Source organism: Calliphora vicina, chromosome 5 (assembly GCF_958450345.1).
Source record: "Calliphora vicina chromosome 5, idCalVici1.1, whole genome shotgun sequence".
Lineage (NCBI taxonomy): Eukaryota > Metazoa > Arthropoda > Insecta > Diptera > Calliphoridae > Calliphora > Calliphora vicina.
Window position 1 is genome coordinate 98,811,403 of NC_088784.1, and position 22,441 is coordinate 98,833,843.

General features: G+C 26.8%; 1 protein-coding gene across 3 annotated transcripts in view; it reads left to right on the top strand.

The window, feature by feature from the left end:
* Positions 1-10,426, top strand: part of LOC135960733 (mucin-5AC-like) — a 431,448-nt gene extending 421,022 nt beyond the window's left edge. For 2 of the 3 annotated variants that reach the window (XM_065512100.1, XM_065512101.1), the window contains one exon: positions 9,517-10,426. In XM_065512100.1, the coding sequence (XP_065368172.1) occupies positions 9,517-9,764 (248 nt within the window). In that variant the 3' untranslated portion in view covers positions 9,765-10,426. The remainder of the gene's footprint in view (positions 1-9,516) is intronic. The other variant, XM_065512099.1, reaches the window with a different exon arrangement.
* Positions 10,427-22,441: the final 12,015 nt, after the last annotated feature.

Sequence of the window (22,441 nt, forward strand, 5' to 3'; positions counted from 1 at the left end):
TCTTCCCTCTTGAATAAAAAGAGAATTTTTCTGTATAAAAAATTTCTCTCTAAATTAAAGAAAGAATTTTTCTGTATAAAAAATGTCTCTCTAAATTAAAGAGAGAATTTTTCTATGATGAAACTGTCTATGTTATTTAAGAGAATCATTTTCTTTACAGAAAAATTCTCTCTTTCTTTAACAGAGACAGTTATTTCTTTACAGATAACTTCTCTCTTTAATTTAGAGAGACATTTTCTATACAGTAAAATTCTCTCTTCTTTAAGAGAAACATTTTTTGTATAGAAAAATTTTCTTTTATTTTAAGAAAGAATTTTTCTATATACAAATTAATAAAAGAGAATTTTTCTATATAGAAAATGTTTGTCTTAAAAAGAAGAGAATTTTTCTGTAAAGAAAATGTCTCTCTTGAACAAAAAGAGAATTTTTCTGTATAAAAAATGTCTCCCTAAATTAAAGAGAGAATTATTCTATGATGAAACTGCCTATGTTGAAGAAAGAGAGAATTTTTCTGTTAAGAAAATTTATTTTGAAAATACCAACAAAAACTAAATGTTTTCTGTTGAATTTTCATACTCTATATTCAAATCTAAGTAACTACTTTACAATTTTAAATTGAGCTAGTTATTAACAACATTTATAAGTACCATAGACCAATAGACATAGATGGAAAACTCTACTATAAAATACCTAACTCAGTTGTCAAAAACCTAAGGTATGGGAAAGTATTACAAAAAAAAACTATGTTAAGTAATTTTTTTGCTTCAGTTCTTTGCTAGTTTCCTCTCTATGTGTATTTCTCTATAATACATACTTATTTCCTTTCCCAATGTGTAGACATTCAACAACTATTATTATTTTCACTCCATTTAATTGTTCACAACATATCTACTGACGTTTCCATGTATTCAAGTTTTTTTTTTTGTTATGTTTTTTTACCTAAAAAAAAAACTAAATCCATAAAAATAGGATTTAGTTTTTTTATTGTTTCTACAAAATGTTGTTGAAATTCTATTAACGTATCCCTGGCACTATATTTTTTCCCAATTTGTTTTATGTTTTTGTTATTTTGTTCTATTTGTTGTTTTCCTAAAAAAAAAAGAAGAGCTGTTAACAGTTGTTGACATTTTTCCAATTGTTTAAACATTTTAAATGGGAATTTAGTTTAATTTCGTAGGGAAAAAAGATTTTCAAGTATTTATAAGAAAAAATAAAAACAAAAAATACATTTGATGTTTCGTTTATATGGAAACGCATGAAGTGTTTCATTTAGTTTACAAAAAAAAACAAACCAAAAACTAAGAAACTTTTAAAATAAATTGACTTTAAAAATTTTAAATGATGCCTGGGCAAATATTTAAAATCAACATGTTTTACATTTAAATAAAACTTTGTTATTTAACAAAAGTTAAACAATTACATTTGTTAAAGAAAAACTTGATGTTTGCCTAAAAGCTTTTCATATATTAAAAACTAAGTAGATCTATAACACTTTCCCACAAAATTACTCTTACATGAATTTAAGGGTAAACCTTAAACAAAGTTATAGCCATAGAGAATAGACATAGAGCGAAAACACTCCTGTCAAAGACCTAACTCCGTTGTCAGAAACATAATTGGTGAGAATGTATTAGTAAAAAAAACTATGTGAAAACAAAAACAACAATCGTATGTGTGATTATTTTGAGTAATTTTTTTGTTTAAAGAGCGGAAACTCTAATTTTAAAGACCTAACTCAGTTGTCAGAAACCTAAGTGGTGAGAATGTATTAGTAAAAAAACTATATAAAAACAGTTTTTTATATTTTCCCTATGGCTTTGCCCTCAAAAGGGACAGCCTTAACTTTTCCCAAATTAAACAATGAAAAACTTTAGTTTAATTTTCTCTTTTTTTTGCTTTCATGTTTTACTCTATTTTTTGTTTTAGTGGGAAAACTAAAACATTGTTAATTGGTTATGAAATTTGTTTTACACACGTTTTTTACTGTGCTTTACATTTTTTTGTGGTTTTTTACTTACAAACAAATGTTATAATTGTTTTAATTGTTATAATGGTTTTTGCATTTTTTTTTTCATTATGTTGCCAATTTGTAAGCAATTATAAAGTGGTTGGCAACATTAGTTTTTACCTTTATGAAGTTGGGCAAGTAAACACACAAAAAAAACAAACAAAAAAATATGAGAGGGCCATTGCTCTTGCAAACTAAAGAGCATAAGTAAGATGGAGAAATGTAAACAAATGGAGTGTGTAAAGGTGGAATTTTTGCCTAGAATATTGAGAAAATAGATCCAGAGCAAAAGTTCAAAAGAATTAGTTCTTCAATTCAATATTCAAAATCAAATACCAAGAGCTTCTACATAGTTTTTATATCGACCCTTTAGGAGACTAAAATTTTTTAACATACTTATGAATTTATGTATGAAATTTCAAAAAGAAATATCTTTTATTAAATGTGTATTCTAAAAGAAGAGTAAAAATCTGCATTCCAACTACCTCTCTCTCTCTTTAATTCTCATTAGCACATTTAACACATTCAATTAAACCCAACATAAATCATTGCCTACTTCAAGGATCATACATTTTTTTTAACTTAAGATTTTTACAACAATTTAGACTTTTAAATTGTTATTGTATCTTCAACATACACAATTGGTAACAGCTACAAAGTTTTCGTTTAAAAACTTAATAAACTTCAGCATTTTCGTAAACAAATTCTTGACATTTTCTACTTTGTTATAACAATTGCCAAACATACTTTAAGGCGAATCCTACAACTTATGCATACTTTAAAAAGTTTGTATACATTTTGGCTTAAGGCAAACATTTGATTTGCCGAAAATGTACAAAGAAGTTTTGTTAAAATAATGTTTCAGTTTAAGGTAATAAAAAACACAAATACATACATATATTTGGTGGTTAAATTTTAAAAATTAAAATCAAAAAAGAATGAAAACTGCCAGAAGAAAAAACTAGTAAAAATAGTAATAATATTATTTATTTAAAACCAATTTTTCATGGGAAAAAATATGACATTTTGCACAAATACACAGAAATATATCATTCCGTACAAACCTAAGCTTAAGTACTGTAGCAAAACTAAACTATTTCCTGTGAAAAGTGAGTTTTAGTTGGTTTTCCACAGTGTTAAAACAAAAACCACATGATGCTTTAAAGCTTAGTTTTTCAGGAGAATTATTTATCATGTTGCGAAAATTAAGTGCAAATCCTATTAAGAAGAGTCTTACATAAATATACATTTCTAAAGGTAGGGTCACACATGGCAAATATTTGCTCAAAAAAGCATAACCACTTTTTTTAGCACAAATTTGTTTGACTTGTTTGCTCTTACAAGTGTTTTGTAAGATCAAACAGCATCAAATAAAATAAAACTAAATTTTTTGTTTTGAATCATCCTATGTAAAATATGTTTTTGAAATAAATAAAAGAATTCAAATGTATTTTATTTAATGGTTACGCGTCTTTTTCGTCAAATATTTGTCATGTGTGACCTTAAGTTTAAAACAAAAAATTTTTAGTTTTCTCAAATATCGAATATATTGAAAACAAAGTGATTTTCAAGTACTATTAAGTAATTTATTAAATTAGAATTTCTTATAAACATTTTCCACTTATACAAAAATAATAAAAAAAAATTCTAAAATGCAAAAGTTTTATTTGTAAGGTCTTATAGAGTAAATAAATAATCTATAGTATACTTATTGGAATATCCATTAATAAAAAAGTAAGGCATACTTTTAGGAGTCGCGCATAAATATTAGTAATTTTATTATTCTCTAAATTCGTTTAAAGGGATTACAAATGTTATTTAACTCTTTCTGGGTTTTGGTAAATTTTTCCCTTCAGGTTGCTCTGGAAAATATTGTAAACTGCAGTTTTTCCAAGGGGTTTTCCCGCATTCAAGTGTTTTATTGTTCATCAAAATTCAGTGTTAATTTGATTGGATTAATTGGGCTCCAATTAAAATATGATATTAACACTTGATATTGACTTATCTACCCAAACTGCTGTGGTGGAACCAAAATGGTGAAAAAATTGTCGATTGGAAGAGCCGGTTGATTACACAGAAGATGGTTGTATACCAAATAATATAAAAGAATTTGAGAATATCTCACCTAAACAGCTATTTCGTTTGTTTTGTTCAGAAAATTTTGTCAAAATGATAAGTTTTCAAACAAATTTATACGCTACGAAAATTGTTATCATAATTATTTTTAATGCCAACCACCATGGTGGTTAATAAACTAACCACCTTGTTCCATAAAAACCTTTAGCTGTATTTTTATTATTTCTTAATATACCCTTCACCTTCGTGAGAAAGGTACATATAAGTTTGTCATTCCGTTTGTAATTTCCACAATATAATTTTCAAACCCTATAAAGTATATAAATTCTGGATCCTTATAGATAGCGGAGTAGATTAAGCCATGTCCGTCTGTCTGTCTGTCCGTCTGTCTGTTGAAATTAACTTTTTGAAGCCCCCAAATAACTTACATACACGATTCATACATCAATATCTCCTGAATTCATCGGGCTCGGTTGCTATTAAAAATCGAGAAAATCGGTCCACAGATGGCTGATATATAATTAAAAACCCGGACAACCTCGATTTTTGACCTATATCTGGATTACTAAGACAATATGGATATCTAATGATAGATATCCATATGCAAAAGACCTTTGCCATGACCTATATAAGTTGGACCTACAAAGGGTCAAAATCGGAAAAAAAATTTTTAACCCGAAATTTTTTTCGCTAAATATTTAAAAAAAATTTAAAAAACCTAAAAAAAAAAATTTTTTAATTTAAAAAAAAAATTTAAAAAATAATTCGAAAAAATTTTTTTCCAAAAAATTAAAAAAAAAACAATTTTAAATTTTTATTTTGAAGTATAATTTGATGAAGGGTATATAAGATTCAGCACAGCCGAATATAGCTCTCTTACTTGTTTTTCATGATATATGAACCCTAATTAAAGTAAAAATTCAATTGTTTTGATTATAAACTTATACACATAAAACTGTGGCTGAAACACAGAAACAAATATATTTCAGTTCAAACATTTATCACATTATTATTTCATAATTAAATCAAGTATTCATGTGCTCAAAAACAAAATTTTCTGATATTTCAAGGCGTATTAACAAGGTGAGTGCATAAAATCAGCTGTTTCTTAATTCGCTGTGGTTTTATGTAAAATAACCAGTGTTGCCAGGGGTAGCTTAGTAAAAGTTACAATTTTTTGTAAAAAAAGTTACATTTTTTCATAAAAAGTTACATTTACAAATTTTTCTTAAATAAATACTATATAACGTAGTTTTTATGAAAAATAACAAAACATTTATTCCACAGTTGAAAAAAGTGATAAAAAAATAACAATTAATGAAAAATAAATTAAAAGTATATATGTACTCTTTCTTACATACATTATAGCAGTATATTTTGGTTTTTAATTAATATATGTATTACCTGAAAATATAAAAAGATTAATAACTTTTTTTTAACTTATTTTGTTTGTTTTACTTACACTATAAAGATATTGATACATCAATATAATTTTATATTGCTGGTAATGAGTGATCTAGAAGGCTCATATTTTGGAAGATCTTTAATATTTTCTTTTGTTGTCATCAAGGCAGCTATTGTGTCCGTATTAAGCCGGTTACGATGATCAGTTTTTATAAGTTTTAGTTGGCTAAATATTCTCTCCACACAAGCATTTGAAAATGGAAGTACAAAAATTAGGCAAATTGCTTTTTTTTAATTTTTAAATATTGGTTCTTCCGCAGCATTCTTTAGATTAAAAACTCTTTCCCAGTATTCGTCAGCACTTAAATCAGGATATAGCCCTAGGCTATCATGGTCTAGGAGTGCGTGCTCACGCCATTCTTTATGTAAAGCTTGCACATTAACAAATTTGTTTAAATTAGGAAATTGATTTAATAAATCAAAAAAATCTTTTTGTTTGAAACATTGTGCTTCGCTTGGGTTTACAACTTTAATGATTTTGAAAATATTATCTTTAAACACAAATTTAACCATTATTTGCTTTATAAGTTCAATGTAAAATGAGAGACAACTTTTTTTTAAACTTAATATTTCTTCCGGACTTGCTTTTGTATCCATAAGAGACGACTGTGCTAGAACTCCTAGATACATTTTGTCCAACGGTAAAAAATAATTTTGATTTGAAAATTCAATTTCAAAAGCAGACGTTGTTTTGGTATAGGAGAAATCTAAATAGTTGCTAGCGATTATTTTAATTAATTTTTCCACTTCTATTTGCAAAATATGTAGTAGCGGCTTTTCTGTTTGAAACATTTTGTTGAAATCATTTAAAAGTTCTAGATTGTATGACATGAACTCCAAATATATTTTTGTTATATCGCTGTTTAAACAATCAAATATTTTCTCTGTGCCAGTAGTTGGGGTTTCAAAAATTTCTAATCGAAAATATTCCTTTAAAGCTGTGTATTGCTCTAGAGTTCTGTCAACACATGATTTAAGTGAGAGCCATCTTGTTGCTGCTGGACTTAAAATTTTATGGTTGTCTAATTGAAAGAAATTTCGAAATTCTTGAAATTTAGATATCCTCTTAGAGCTTCGGCAAAAATGTCCCGCGATATTCCTCAGCATATCCTCTATTGAATCTGGTAACTTCGAGCAAGCTTTTGAGGCCACTAGGTGTATGGGATGGCAGCTACATTTAATGCATACGATATTTCCGTTGACTAAAAACGGAATTATGTGATCCTGCCATAACATTTGTTGTGTCTGACGAAAACCCAATGAAATTTTGCAAAGGCACCAAATTGGATCTTAGCCAACTCAAGAGCGCATTACTTAGATCTTCCGCTTTTCCAGAGTCTGTCTCAAAAAGATCTAAAAAATGCGTTTCTACCCTTTTATTTTCCAGATGGTAATAAATGACACATAAAGCACATTGTGGTTTCATCCATAACAATACTAAAAAAGTTGCCTGGTGTTCTAATAATATTCAGCATATCTTTTTTAAACGATGGACCAATTAATCTGGTTACTATATTAGTTGCTTTAGTGCGTCCTAAGTCCCGGTCCATACTGTGAAACATTTGCTGCAAAACATTTTTAAATTCTCTTTTGAAACGCAATTCGTGTCCACACAGTGAAGTTTTTGCTTTTCAGTTTTTGACATTTCTGTACAGTACGAATACGAACGAATAAATGTGGATGACATACTCAACAAAAACTTCATGTACATGAAACAAAGTTCCCTTTTTCATTCCTCTTTCCCCTTTCATCAACAAACTCAAATGTTTTGCAGCAAATGTTTCACAGTGTGGACCGGGACTAAAGTTACTTTTTGTGCAACTTTGGAGTCCAAAAACGTATTAGCAAAAAAAGGAATAATTGAATCCGCCAGGGAAAACGGAAGATTGTTGTGGGCAAGAAAAGTGCATATTTTAATTTCAGCTTTCCTGATTGCATGATCGTCATTATTTATTGTAAGCAATTGTTCAATTATTTCTTAATTCTTCCCTATTCATCACGAAATTATATGCTACAAGAAAAAGGTTGTCAGAGACGTGAAATACTTTTTACAGCTTTTAAGTACTTTTTAGAAATTTACTGGTGTGCAAAGTACTAAAAATTATTACTACTTTTATTGATAGTACTTTATTTAGCTGCAGGGCTGAAAAGTTACGAAAATATGCTCCAAAACAAGAAAATGTTACATGTTACGTACATGATTGAAAAGTTACGAAAAATGTAACAAATGTAACCAAACGGCATCACTGAAAATAACATAGTAATATTTTAATTCGCCTTGATTTTGACATTTACCGTACATTTTAACAAAAACAAATTGCCTGTTGTTTTTGCATTGTTGTATTTGTTGCCGGGACGCACTCAGCTTGTTAATACGCCTTGTGATATTTTCTATTGAATTTTGAGTTTTGAATTTGATATTTTTGACAATTGAATAAACAATTTTCGTTATTGGTTGAACTTTAAATACAAAAATTATATCTATTCAATAATTTTTGTATTTAAAGTTCAACCAATAACGAACATTTTATATTCAATTGTCAAAATTATCAAATTCAAAACTCAAAATTCAATAGAAAATATCAGAAAATTTTGTTTTTGAGCACATGAATACTTGATTCAATTATAAAATAATTGAAACCAGTTCAATATGTGATATATATTTGAATTGAAACGGTTTAAAAAATAGTTTTTTCTGTGAAGAGTTAAATTAAATTTATTTCAGACGTGCAAAAACTCTCAGCTTATTATTTTAATAACTAAAATTTAAAGAAAATTTACATAATTTAGAGGTAAGTTCGTGAAAAGTTGAGGATGAGTCTATATGAGACATTAATCTGACATCAAATAAAATCTATCTATTTCTCTCACAGTAATAAAAGGTATATTATTAATAATAGCATACTTTTCGGGCTTTTAAAATATCAAAAACCAAAAGTTTACATTTAGTAAATATGTTAAACTCAAATAACCTACAAGCTGAGCTTGCTTAAATTTGACCTACATTAAATAATCTATTCTTATAAAATGAATAGAATAGATTTCATTAATTGTTAAATTAATTCAAGATGGAATTAATGCATAACAAAATTAATTTAAATTTTGAATGATTAAAATCTTAATAAGAAAGTAATATTTAAAATTAAAGAGAAATGTTACATTACAAATTTATTAAATTTAAGTTTTTGTCATATTTTTTTATATTGTAACACTTTGAAAATAAAATATTTACTTAATAAACTAAAGCATACTTTATGGAGCTGTAAAGCAAAAAATTCATAAACTGTGCAAAAATTTTGTCCTTGTAGATGTTAAGTTGTTTAAAAGAGAACTTTTAACAAAAATATTTAAAGTATAAAACAGTTATACATATGTATGTATATGTATTGTATGTGTATACATTTTTAGGTCTTAAATCAAACAATTTAAAGCATACATTTAGGTGTTTTTTCTCTACTACAAGTAAATCAATCCTATTTTCCAACAAAAAATGTAATACATATAATTTATTACATTTCACCATATTACTCTTTACAAGAAATATTTCATTTTTTTTATGAATACAATAAATTTACAGCCATTGTAAGTGTTTAAATGAAAAATATAAAATATAAATAACACAAAAATCAAATTCCTGGTAAATTGTATTTAAAGTAAATAGTCTGGATTGATGAATTTTCCTACAAAAATATAAACATTCATCAACAGGCATTTACTTTGACTACAGTTTCTAACCAAAAGCATCAAAAGTTTTTTGAAAAATTAAAAAAAAAAAGTGAATAAAGAAAAAAAGAAAACAAACAAAATTCATAAAAATAAAATGTTCCATTTAAAAAAAAATATAATAATAATAATAACTTTTCTAATATTCTTTTATCTTTATTTTATTATTATTATTAATAACCTTTGTAAACAGTTTGTATTAATATAAACACATTTTGCATAATTTTTCCCTCTACAAACTTTAGTTCGCCAGGAGAATGAACGTTTAATGAAGGAGACCATGGATAGAGCACGTTTTGGTAAAAATTTCACAGAGACTGCATCATCACTATTGGCAGCCACTACCTCAACATTGGCAGCAGCAGCCGCAGCTGGCGGGGCTCATCAGCAGCAACAACAACTACAACCACACCAGCAACAACACAACCAACAGCAAATATTACTACCACAGCCACAACAATATCCTTTGCCTCATTTGCAACAAATTCCATAACAAATGATAATTTATAAATAACCACAAATTGCTGCGAGTACAACACAGGAGCGGTCGCCACAGTATCCATCAAACAAAATATAAAAAAAAAAACAGCATCAGACAAAGACCGAAAATAGAGATTTAATAAAATTAATTTTTATAATATAAAAAAACAAGCTACTAAACACACCAAAAACAACAAACAAGAAAACCAGATGCTGGAACAGGATATGAGGTGGTGGGTAAACGCAAAGGAAAAATCACTAGGTAATAACCTTCAAAGTGAAATTAAACGATGCAGATAGATGTTTGCTGACTGAATGACGACCATGATACTACCTACATTCATACTTATACATAGTTTGTATTTATACCTCTAGAACATTTTAAACAATGAGCCCTAAAGCTGCCATTAACATGAATATGAACAGGAACAAAAAACAACAACAACACGAAGGCAAAAAAAGACTTCACTAAAATCCTCAAACAAACCAAAAAATAGAAAGAAAAAAAGAGAAAACAACACAACATGTACTTTTGATAGCAAAAAAAAAACAACAACAACTGCAAAAAAAGAGCAACAGAACAACCGTTAATTAAGTGTGAGTTAGAGCCAAACAACAACAAAAAACAAACAAGAAGACTTGTAAATAAACTACAATAACTACAAAAACATAATGGTACACACACACACACTCATAGATTCATACATAACTATTGCTTTAAATATGAGAGCAAACAAGCTAAGCACAGTGGGTTGAAAAGAAAAAAAGTTGGTATTATTTTTTATTAAATAAAATATTTAAATTTATTAAAAGATTTCATTACAAAATATTTTTCGAAATTATAAATAAACTTCAAATAAAGTTAGATTTTGTATTATAAAATAAAAATCTGAAAATTAATCCATTTAAATAAAATTATAGCACAGAGCTTTGAATTAATTAATTCAATTGCCATAAAATCTTATTTTAGAATTTAAAAAAAAATATCAGCAATTCATTCCAACAAAACAAATTCCTTTGCTTCATTTAGGCTTTTATTTGAATAGAATTCAAATTCATTGTAGATTTTTAAAAAAAAAAATTCATTCATTTTTGAATTGTTAAATTTTTGTTAATTCAAATTTAATCCCCAAAATGAATAAAACAATTTTTTCTTTATTCAATTTATTTATGTTTTGTTTTCAATAAATTTCAATTTTTTTTCTAACTTATTAGTGAAAAAATTGTATGGGAAAATTTTTTTTTAATTCTTTTAAATTTATTAGTGAAAAAAATTTTATGACAAAAAATTCGGGTTAAAAAATATTTTTCTCGATTTTTACCAATTGTAGGTCAGACTTGCTATGGCCTTACATACGCCGTTGCAAAGTTCTTTGAATTATTTATTATTAGATATCCATATTGTCCATATTAATGATATATAAATAGCCAATTCTCGATTTTAAAAAGCAACCGAGCCGGCAGAATTCCCGATATATTGATATATCAATCATATTTGTAGGTTATTTGGGGGCTACGGAAAGTTGATTTCAACATACAGACGGACATGGCTATATCGACTTCGCTTTCTATAAAATATATCCAGAAAATATATTCTTTGTGGGTTCGGAAATCTTGCCATCTTGGGTATAAAAATAAATTATGATTAAATTATTTACACCATCTAAATAAAGTATTGGATGTATGACTTAAAAATGTGGAATTTTTTAAAATGTTTAGCTTTTATTTTGAAGCATTTATACAATATAAATTTATTCAAAGTATTTCCCATTGTTAGCTATGACCGTTTCCCATCTTTCTGAACTGCTCATCTTTTGAGGCCAAGAACAAATCAAGCCAATATCGGATACACCGTTCTGAAGTTAAGCGTATCCCAGAGAGAGCGCTCTGCATCGATCAAAAGAAATAGTAGTCGGACGGCGCACGGTCTCGACTATAAATCATTCTAAATACTTTTCAACAGGGATTGCAAAATGTGGCCGAGCGTTATCATGATGGAATATTACGGTTTCATGTCTGGCCGCATATTTTGGGCATTTTTCGACCAATGTTCACTTAAAAAGGAATCAATAGCGTTCGGTACAGGTTCCCTGTGATGATCTGTCCAGATTTCAGCAGATCATAAATAATAGATAGCACCATTTTACTTCCACCAAATACAGAGCATAACCATATCACCATGGATATTTGGCTTTGGCGTCGATTCGGCAGGTTGGGCGGGCTTCACATACGGTCTCTTACGCTTCGGGTTAATCGCAAAAATGATTTTCCTTTATAGCGTTGAAATGACGAGATATAAGGAAAAAAACAGGAAAAAACCAGGACCTACATTTTTGACTAATTTTTGATCTATATCTGGATTACTAAGTCAATAATATAGACAATATGGAAATCTAATAATAGACATTTCAAAGACCCTTATATATGGAAAAAGTAAGTCGGGCCTACAATGGGTTAAAATCCGGAAAAATATTTTTTATCCCGAATTTTTTTTCACCCAAAAAAAATGTTTTGTTATAAATTTGTTTTCAAAAAATATTTTTTTTTAAATTTTGTTTACATAAAAATATTTAAAATTTTTATTTCAAAGTATATTTGGTGAAGGGTATATAAGATTCGGCACAGCCGAATATAGCTCTCTAAGTAGTTTTTAATAATGCCTTTCATATCCGAATTATTTTAGGTGTCTTTAAACACCTCTTTATCTGAAACCATGCTGTAGTTTGAATTAATTCTCTAATTTCAATGAATTTTATGTATTACAAGAATACATATAACATTTTGATTCCATAACCTTTTCAATGACCTCTTTAAAATTTAAAAAAAAAGTAATTGCCCATAAGTTTTAAACTGTACAATTAAAAAAAGTCAATTTTCTAGATTATTTCTCTCAATAGGTCAAAAGTCAAATCTTAAGTTATGATTAGGGAATTCCGCGAATTATGTTTCTTAGTTTAATGTGATGTTTTTTGAACTTGACTTTCTCTAAAAGATGATTAAAGCTTTAAAACAAATGCAGAAGATTCATACAACAAAAAAGATTTAACCCAAATAGTCTTGTTATTGTTATTATTCAAATTATTCCAAAAACTCGTGAATATTCAGGGCTTTCGCAGAATTCTATTCCGATCTAAAGTGGAATTATTTTAGTATACACCTTTACTTAATTTTTGATTTAATAAGCAAAACATTGCCAATTCAAAATTAAAAAAAATAAAATATTTATTTGTTTGCGAATTAAAAGAATTAATTGGAATATAACGAAGGTAGAACACAATCTAATGGAAATTGAAGCCATTTAAATACAAATGACAAATGGTGACAGACAGGTTTGTATATAACCAAAATTAGAAATCGAGTCAGTTTACCTTTTTATATTAAAATTTTATTGAATTTTTTTATTTGTATCCAATTTCATTTTAAAACCAAAGACATTTTTTAGATTTTTAACGAAGTCTACATTCTCAAAATTGAATAATTTGTTCTAGGCGGGAATTCCCGGGATCCTGGTAAATTTCAAAATTAATCCCGATTTCCCGATTTTTAAATATATATATAATGATAACCGAGCTCTCTTCTCTCTGCAAAAATTCTAAGTTGGACACTAATTTAGTTTAAAAGTATAACAGTCCGACTCTTTGACAACAGTACCCTAACTCTATATATGTGTTAGTAACAAAATTACACATGTGTTTAAAATTTAAAATTTTCTCGAGGCAACAAAGTTTAAAAAAATAGTTTTAAATTTTAATTTTTATGAATTGTCAATACCAAAAATTGGAACTCTATCCTGTAGTTTAAATTCTACAATATAAAATGATACGTGTTGTGTCAAAAATGTTATTTTATTAAATACTAAAATTTCAAAATATTTCATTTGTTTACATTCCTCTGAACTTACAGAGTACCCGTATGTTAGAGAGAAATTTAAAAAAAAATGAGAGTCGGATTACTTGTTATACTTGGTTAGGACCAAACTGGTGGTACGACGTTTGCAACGTAAATATAAAATCATAAGAATAATATGTATGTTTTAAACTAATGTTCTATTAGAATGCATTATATCGATGCCTTAATATAAAAAGGTCCTAACTCGTGTTTATTTTGTAAGTCCAGATCATAATATTAATAGGCAAGTCGATTTCTTTAGACCCCTTTTACGCTCACATTATACATTCGATTTGGGCAAGAAATATACAATTTTAAAGGGATTTATTCACAGAAGTGCAGAATATATATTTTATTGAAATCGGTTCAGTTTTTTAGGAGCTATAAGCGTTTAAATATGTTACTAACACTTATGCAAAAACGTGTACATGTGAACCTTAAGCTAAAAAATAAACAAAGCAAATCGTGTTTGTCCAATTTGTTGTTGTAAATAAATAAGAGAAACAATTAAACAGTATTGATTTCGCTCTGTTTTAAGTGAGAGTTGTTATTGAAAACAAAGAAGAAGACTTTAGTAATTCAAAGTCAATTAAAAAACTATATTTTGAAGGTGTTTTTTTGTTTTGTTTACTAACTCCCATATGCATAAACAATTTTTAAATTTATCAAAGGTTTATAAAACAAAATTTCCATTCGAAATGTGTTTTATAAACCTTTGACAAATTTAAAAACTTTTTATGCATATGGGGGTAAATACTTCATACGAATCAATTTCTTATCACGGCATGAAGTTTAATAAAAAATGGGACGTGTTGGAACAAATGGTGAATCACCTCCCATACAAATTAAATAGTTATTTATAAATATTTTGTGAACTATAATTGCAAGATTCTCCAAACTTAGTCTAAATGGCTCTTTTATAATTTTGCATAGTTTCGCTGAAATTGTTCGGGATTGGAATAGTGGGCGTGGCACACCCTATACAAAGTAAATAATTAATTTCGAATATCTGTAGAACTATAATTGTAAAAGTGTTTAAACTTTTAACAAATTAATTTCTTGTTACTGTGCGGAGGTTATCTGAATATAGACGGAATTGGATTAGAGGGCGTAGCACCTCCCATACAGAGTAAATATTGATTTCGAATATCTGGGGAACCAAAATGAGAGGGGTCGAAAAAGGAGGTGAGTCACCTTCCATATAAAGTAATAATTGCAAGGTTATTCAAACTTTGTCCGCATAGCTCTCTTACCATTTTACAGAGATTGTCTGAAAATGGTCGTGATTGCAGTAGTGGTCGTGGCACAATGTAAATAAATAATTTTGAATATCTCGAGATCAATAATTCTAAAAATATTTAAACTCTATATCAATAAATTTATTACCATTCTACGGAGGTTAGCTAAAAACGAATGTATTCCTGATCCCTTTACGAAGTTTAGCTAAGCGTGATCGGCGTAGTAGAAATGACACCTCCCTTATAAAGGAAAGTTAGAGTAAAGCTTGATATGAGTTATTTTTTACACATAATATTTAAAAATGGGTGGGATCAGAACAGTGGTGTGGTATCTCCCATACCAAATTAGTTAGTTATATTTTGCATGTGTTATTTTCGTACCATTGTACGTAATTAGGTTGTATCAGAAATCATTCATATTTTTTAATTTTACTAGGGTAGGGGTAGGGGTAGCGAAGTGCACCGGGTTATGCTATTTATCATAATTAGCCAAAAAAAAAAGTCTCAACTTAAAAAAACACGACTTAGAGCCTTTTTATATTAAGGCATCGATATGTATTATTAAGGATGATCCAGTCCGATTTCAAAGTAAACGGAAACTATTGTGAATCTATAAAATGTATAGATGGGAAATGAAGGGTTCTCAGAATTTGTCAGACCATGTTTTAGCTATACCTCCTTAATTAGAGTAAAATCATGGTTAAAGTAAATTATTCAACATTTATTATAACCACTTCAATGCACCCTCAACCCACTGTGCTCCTTTACAACATGTTCTTTTTTATGAATATTTTTACGCTTCAAATAAAACAAACAACCTGTAGCATTCAATGAATACTAAATATGTAATAGCAAATGCTCTTTTTGCAGTCTGCCAGTCTTCTTTTATGTGTTTTGTTTTTGCTATTTGTGAAAACATGATGATAGTAACAGAATTTGTTTTTTTTTTTAGTAAATGAAAAATAAAAAATGTACTCAGTAAAATAAAATGAATAAACAGAACAGAAAAACACGCACAAAACTATAAAGAAAAAAGAAACAAAACTTGTAAAAAAAAAACAAATACCAAATGAACCAGTAAAAATATGAAATGAACAAATTGTAAATAACAAAAACAACATCCAACTCTAAACTCTCAACTATACAGACAGACACCCACTCTTGTGTACTCATGAATTCTGTAAAACAGACATGGTAATGTTTATTTTATGTTTGTAAGTAAGTAATGTGCATATATCAACAACAACAACAAACTACTGTACAAAGTCACGAGTGACAAATAACAGAGAAGTAGAATGATAGACAAAATAAATAAAACTGTTATAGCAACAGCAACAGCAACAAGAAAGAGTTTATTAAAAGTAAACATTGTATGAATACAACATCAACACTGTGCGTGTAAACATGTGTTTACGAATGTACAAACAATCAAACACATAAATATAATTTCATTCACTCACTTTCTCTCTCTCACTCATGCTCATATTCACAAAACTTAGTAAACATGGCTTATTCATGTATTTATATTTATTTATTTTAATGTGTTTGTTTAATGACCGGATATTAGAGCATTTTTTCTTTTGCTTTCTTTCTCTATTGAAACGGGAATATTTGAATGAATTTGTTTACAAATAAATGTGTGAAAATTTGATTTTGAATAAGAATAACATTGTAATCAATTGTACAAAATGTAATTTTTTAATACTGTTTTTTTTTTGCCATCTGCTGGTTTTGTGTTTAGAATATTTTTCAGTATAATAATAATAATAAAAAGGTTACTTGATTTATTTTACGTATGAGTGATATTTATTTGAAAAAATTCTCATACGCTTATTCCAGTAAACACGTATGTAGATTTGATATCTAATTGAGGTAGATTTGAAATCAAAGTCTTGCTCAAGTGAAAAATTTGAGAAAATACTTGACTTTCTTAACAATTGCGGGTATTTTTAACAAATTTTCTTAGTGTTTGGAAATTATTCTCGATATCAAATGAAAAAGTATTCATAATTCAAACATTTGACTCTGAGATGTTTGTATCTTCTCGAAGCTGCTAGAAGAAAATAAATAAATTGTATGTATGAGAAAATTTTAAAAATTAATTTATTTATAATGCCCTTGAACTACATTGTCAAAGTCTTAATAATTTCTATCATAAATATCAAATGATTTTAGAAGCTTGTAGTTCTTGGAAATATTTACTTCAGTAATTGTATTAAAATCTAACAAATATTTAGAATTATTATTATTTATATCGAAGGACCATATTCAAAACCGTCTATCTTAGAAAACACAAGTTTTCAGAAGAGCAAAAGAAACTAATTATTTAGATTATCTTTAATGAAACACTGAATATGTACTTTTGTCTACAATATTTTAAGACCGCTACTAATCTCTACAAATGTTTAATTTTTTAAAGTTGGAATATTCAAAATAAAATACACTTTTGGATTTTTTATTCAAAATATAACAATTTTGAAAGAAATGTAGAAATTTTCTAGATTTTTATAAAACCGGTTTATTAGGATGGCACTTTTATGATTTTCGGTACTCCCTGGATCTTAAATTGTTCTCAAATGCTGAAAATTTTAACAAAATCGGACAGGTTGTACAATTTATTTATAGTTTCGTTATTAAATATTGAAGAAATCCAATTAAAACAGTTTTTGTATTTCACTTACACAGAGAAAACAGATTCGTAGTAGATAGCACATATAGAATTTATCGGTTCTATCAACAGAAAATCAGTTGATATAGACGAATCACGGTTAAAGCAACCAAACTTTTGTTCGTTCTTCTAAAAGTTTGTAGCTACAACTGTAAAATTCGGTCATTAAGGCAAAATAATTCGATTGCTACTACGAATCTGTTTTCAAATTTTTTTTAAACGAAATTTAAAAAATTTTGAAAACTTAATTTCTATTCTAATAAATGCTTAATTCAAATTAACAATGCAAATTTTAAAGCTTCTAGCTAATCGAGCTAAGCGTGGAGACCGACTTGATATTGACGGTTTTAGAGGAAACCATTTAAAGGTGGCAATATAGCAATATTAAAAAAAATTAAAAAGTTAAAAAACATCCAATTAAAAATTGTTTTTGTATTTCTGTATCGTTAACTCATTATACTCACAAATTATATATTTTCAAAATTTTTTAGAAACGAAATTAAAGAAATTCTTTTCGATTTTAATAAATACTAAATAAAGATTTAAAATGCAAATTTTAACATATCTATCTCTTTTAAGTTAGAGTGGGAATCGATTTGAAATTGTTGAAAAATTTGTATTCGAAAATAGCTTTGAACAGTATTTTTGACATCTGGTTATAATGGGTTAATGAAGTCCAAACAAAAAATGTATTATTTTTAAACCCTTCACCATAAGTTTGTTATTCCGTTTTTAATTTCTACATTTTTCATTTGCAACCCCACAAAGTAGATAGCGGAGTCGATATAACCATATCCCGTCTGTATGTTGAAATCAACTTTCAGTAGGCCCCAATTAAATTATATACATGATTCATACATCAATATATCAGGAATTCTTCCGGCTCGGTTTTTATTTAAAATCGAGAAAATATGCCAACAAATAAATGGCAGAGATATAACCAGGACAACCTCGATTTTTGACCTATTTTTGGATTACTAAGTCAGTAATATAGACAATATGGATATCCAATAATATATATTTCAAAGACCTTTGCAATGGCGTATAACGGACAAAGTAAGTCGGACTTACAATGGGTTAAGATTGGGAAAAATATATTGACAAAATAAATTTTGTTGTCATAAAATTTTTTCATTAATAAATTTGAACAATTCTTTTTAAAAAAATTAAATAAAAAATTTTTAAAAAATTTTGAAAAATATATTCACCAAAAAAAAAATTTTGTCATAAAATTTTGTTCACTAATAAATTTAAAAATTTTTTTTTAAAAAAATTTCAAAATTCTTTTAATAATTTTGAAAAAGGAATTTAAAAAAAAAATATGACAAAAATTATTTTTGCTAAGAAATTAAAAAAAAAAATATTGAAAATTTTTTTTAAATGTTTTTTGTCACAAAATTTTGTTCACTAATAAATTTAAAAATTTTTTTTGAAAAACATTTTTAAAAATTTCAAAATTCTTTTAAACATTTTTTTTTAAAGTATAATTTGGTGAAGGGTATATAAGATTCAGCAGAGCCGAATATAGCTCTCTTACTGGTTTTTAATAGCTATGGTCCAATAGAGTCCAAAAATGTATCTTAACAAATAAATTTCATCCATTTTATATTTTCAATTTGTTTTGGTGCAGACAATTTTGATATTAAAGATTACAAAACAAATTCCACAAATATGACAACCGCCAATTTCAAATCAATCTTTACGCTGTCTCAAAATATTTAAAAACGTTAAAATTGGTATTTTAATACTTCGAAGGAAAATTTTCACTTTTATAAAATTTCGTTTAAAAAAAATTTAAGTTATAAAATTTGAGATTTGAAATAAGCATGAAATTTTATTAATTTTTTGGAATCCAGTTATAATATCAAAAAATGTTTATATTTAAACATTTAAATGAAATAAAAAAAAACTTTCTTAAAAATGTGCAACTAGTAGTTTTATATTGTAAATAAATGTTGTTCTGTTCTGAATACATCTAAAAATCTAAATATTCACACAAATATTATTTTTTTCAAACCCCTTACAATCCCCCACGTTTCCCTAGTCAACATCATACTTTAAAGCTTGAGATGCATAACAAAAATTAAAAAAAAAAAACACCCATACACAAATTTTTCAAAAATATAAATTAAAAGTTTAAATTAAGTTTAACATTTTAAGTGTGTAGTTAGTTGTTGAAAAAAATCGAGCTTGTTTGTTAATTATTTTATAAAAAAAAAAAAAAAAACATATAATTAGATGTATTTTTAGAAAGTATGACATAAAAAAAAGAAACTGCAAAAAGTACTTGAAAACAAAACAAACTAAAATTTAAATTGAAATGAAATAAAGTGTGAAACAAAACAAAAAAGGCGCAATGTTTAGTATAAATTTAATAAAAATTCTTGTAAATAATTATTAATAATAATTTGGTAATAAGCTAATAAATTTAAAATGTTGCATAGTTTATTAAAATAAAAGAAAATGAAATGAAATTGTTAATTTTATAAATAAATAAGAAAAATAAGATTGAAAAAAAAACTATTTGAAAATAATATGTACTTATAAAACAGGGTCTTAATTTTGTAAAAAAAAAAACAACAATATAAATTTCTATGAAAGATAAATTAATAATGATAATAATAATAATAATAGTAATTAATATTTAATACAAAATCGATGTAAAAAAATGTTATAAAGACAATTATAACAAGATCCTAAAATAGTATCAATTGACAACCAGTTTCTAAATAAAATGTTATTTTGGGAATAAAAAAGCCAGCATACTTTAAGGTTAACCAATTATTTTGAAACATTTTTGTATTTTTAAAAAGAAACTAAGTATTTATGTATGTTTGTATATAAGAATGAATCATCATAACCTTAAAGAAATTTGTTTATTATTATTTTCGCTCAAGGAAAGTTAATCCTTAAAGTATGCTAAACTAAATGTTGGTTACTTTATGAACATATCACCAATAATTGAGAGATACACATTTTCAATTGAATTACACAGTGCAATACGAATAAAAAATAACCATATACGGACACCACTACGTGATAAAAGACCAAACAAAAGTCATGCACTTTTTTTATGGGCCCCCAAAGATTTGGGGCCTCCGTGTCATTTTTGCAAAAATGTAATAATTTTCTCAAGCTCATATATTTCAAACAGTTCGGAATTTTGATTTACTCTCTGAGGCAAAGTTTTATCTCTTGTCATAAAGAACAAAAATTGTGAACATATAAAATCGCAAAAAACTTAAAAAAAATTCTAAATAAATTTAGAAATAATTTAAATTATAATTATTTAATTTATTTTATATTTAAATTTTTTAATATAAACTACTTTTTTAAGTAGAAATTTATAACCGGTTATGGCCAGCGGCTAGGTTGTTGAAAATTAATAAAGAAAATAAAAATCCTTTTTTTTAAGCTGCCTAAAAGTATGCTTTAGTTTATAATAATTTATGGCCCAAAACACTTAATTCCTTTAGTTTTTTCTTACTAACTTATATTGACGTACCTAAACGGTGTTAGGAATCATTCCTAGAATGTTCATATGTTCTAGAATGTTGTTTATTGATATCTTAGGTACATTTTTGTAGTTGATTGTTTCCTTGAATTTTAAACGGTTTGCTACCTATGGTGGTAAACAGGGGAACTCGTAAAAAAATCAATTTTTTTTAAGTTTTTTGCGATTTTGATCTTGTAGATGAAGTTTTTTTGATTTTATATGTTCACAATTTAAGTTCTTTATGACATGGGCTACAACTTTATCTCAGAGAGTAATTCAAAATTCCGAACCGTTTGCAAGATATGAGTCTGAGAAAATGATCACTTTTTGCAAAAATGACACCAAAGTCCCAAATCTTTGGGGGCCCATAAAAAAAAGCATGATTTTGGGCAAAACTGGGAGACACGGGTCTATTTCATTGATATTTTATCACGTAGTGATGTCCGTATATGGTTATATTTCCATGACTCTAAAAATTACACTCAGTGATATTTAAAAACCATTTTAAACCAAGCTTGTAAGTTTTATAAACACAAATAACCAGAAATTTGTTAATTTAGCATACTTTTAGGGTCTTTTTTAAAAAAAATATTTTTTATTCAAGTATTTTATATTATAGCATCCTTAAAGTATACTTTTGTTTACCAACTATCTGCAAACTTATTATTAAACGAAGGACCATTTTGTTTACTTTTTATTTCAATTATGTTTGTAAACTCTAAAACATTCGTACTATTTATCTATATTAATTTACGATACCATAATTATTAATTTGCCGCAACAAAAGGTTTCAATTAGGCTTTTTTAAGATTTAAGTAACAAAGAAATTTATTTATGTATTTATGTCATGTAACTAATATAGAAAGGGGTGATTCTTAAAATTGTAATTTACTTAGAAAACATAATCTTTAATTTCAAGTTTAAACAAACAAACAAAAAAATAAATTCATTCACTTTTTAGCAAACAGATTTGAGTTACAAAATTTGTTAAACATTTTGTTACAATCAGAATAGTGTATCGTAAAAATAGATAGTCCAAATGGAATTTGAAAGTAAATTTTTATGGATCTTCTAAACCAAATTGTTTCCAAAGTTTTTTGCATCACGAAACTTTTTTTGTATTCAAACATTTTATAAGAATTTAAATTATTAACATAATTCAATAAAAGTTTTTCTCTCATTGCTGAAATGTTTGCCTCAGTTGATAAAGGGAATTAATATTTTAACAAGACTTGGGACCTGATTCAGAAACATCGGACCGAAAAAAAATTTTCAAATATTTATAAAAAAAATCACAAAATTTTCAAATAATATTTAAGTGTTTTTCTTACAAAAATTTAAAAATTGTTTTCTGGGCATGTTTTTGAATCAGGCCCTTATATTACAAGTATTTCACATTT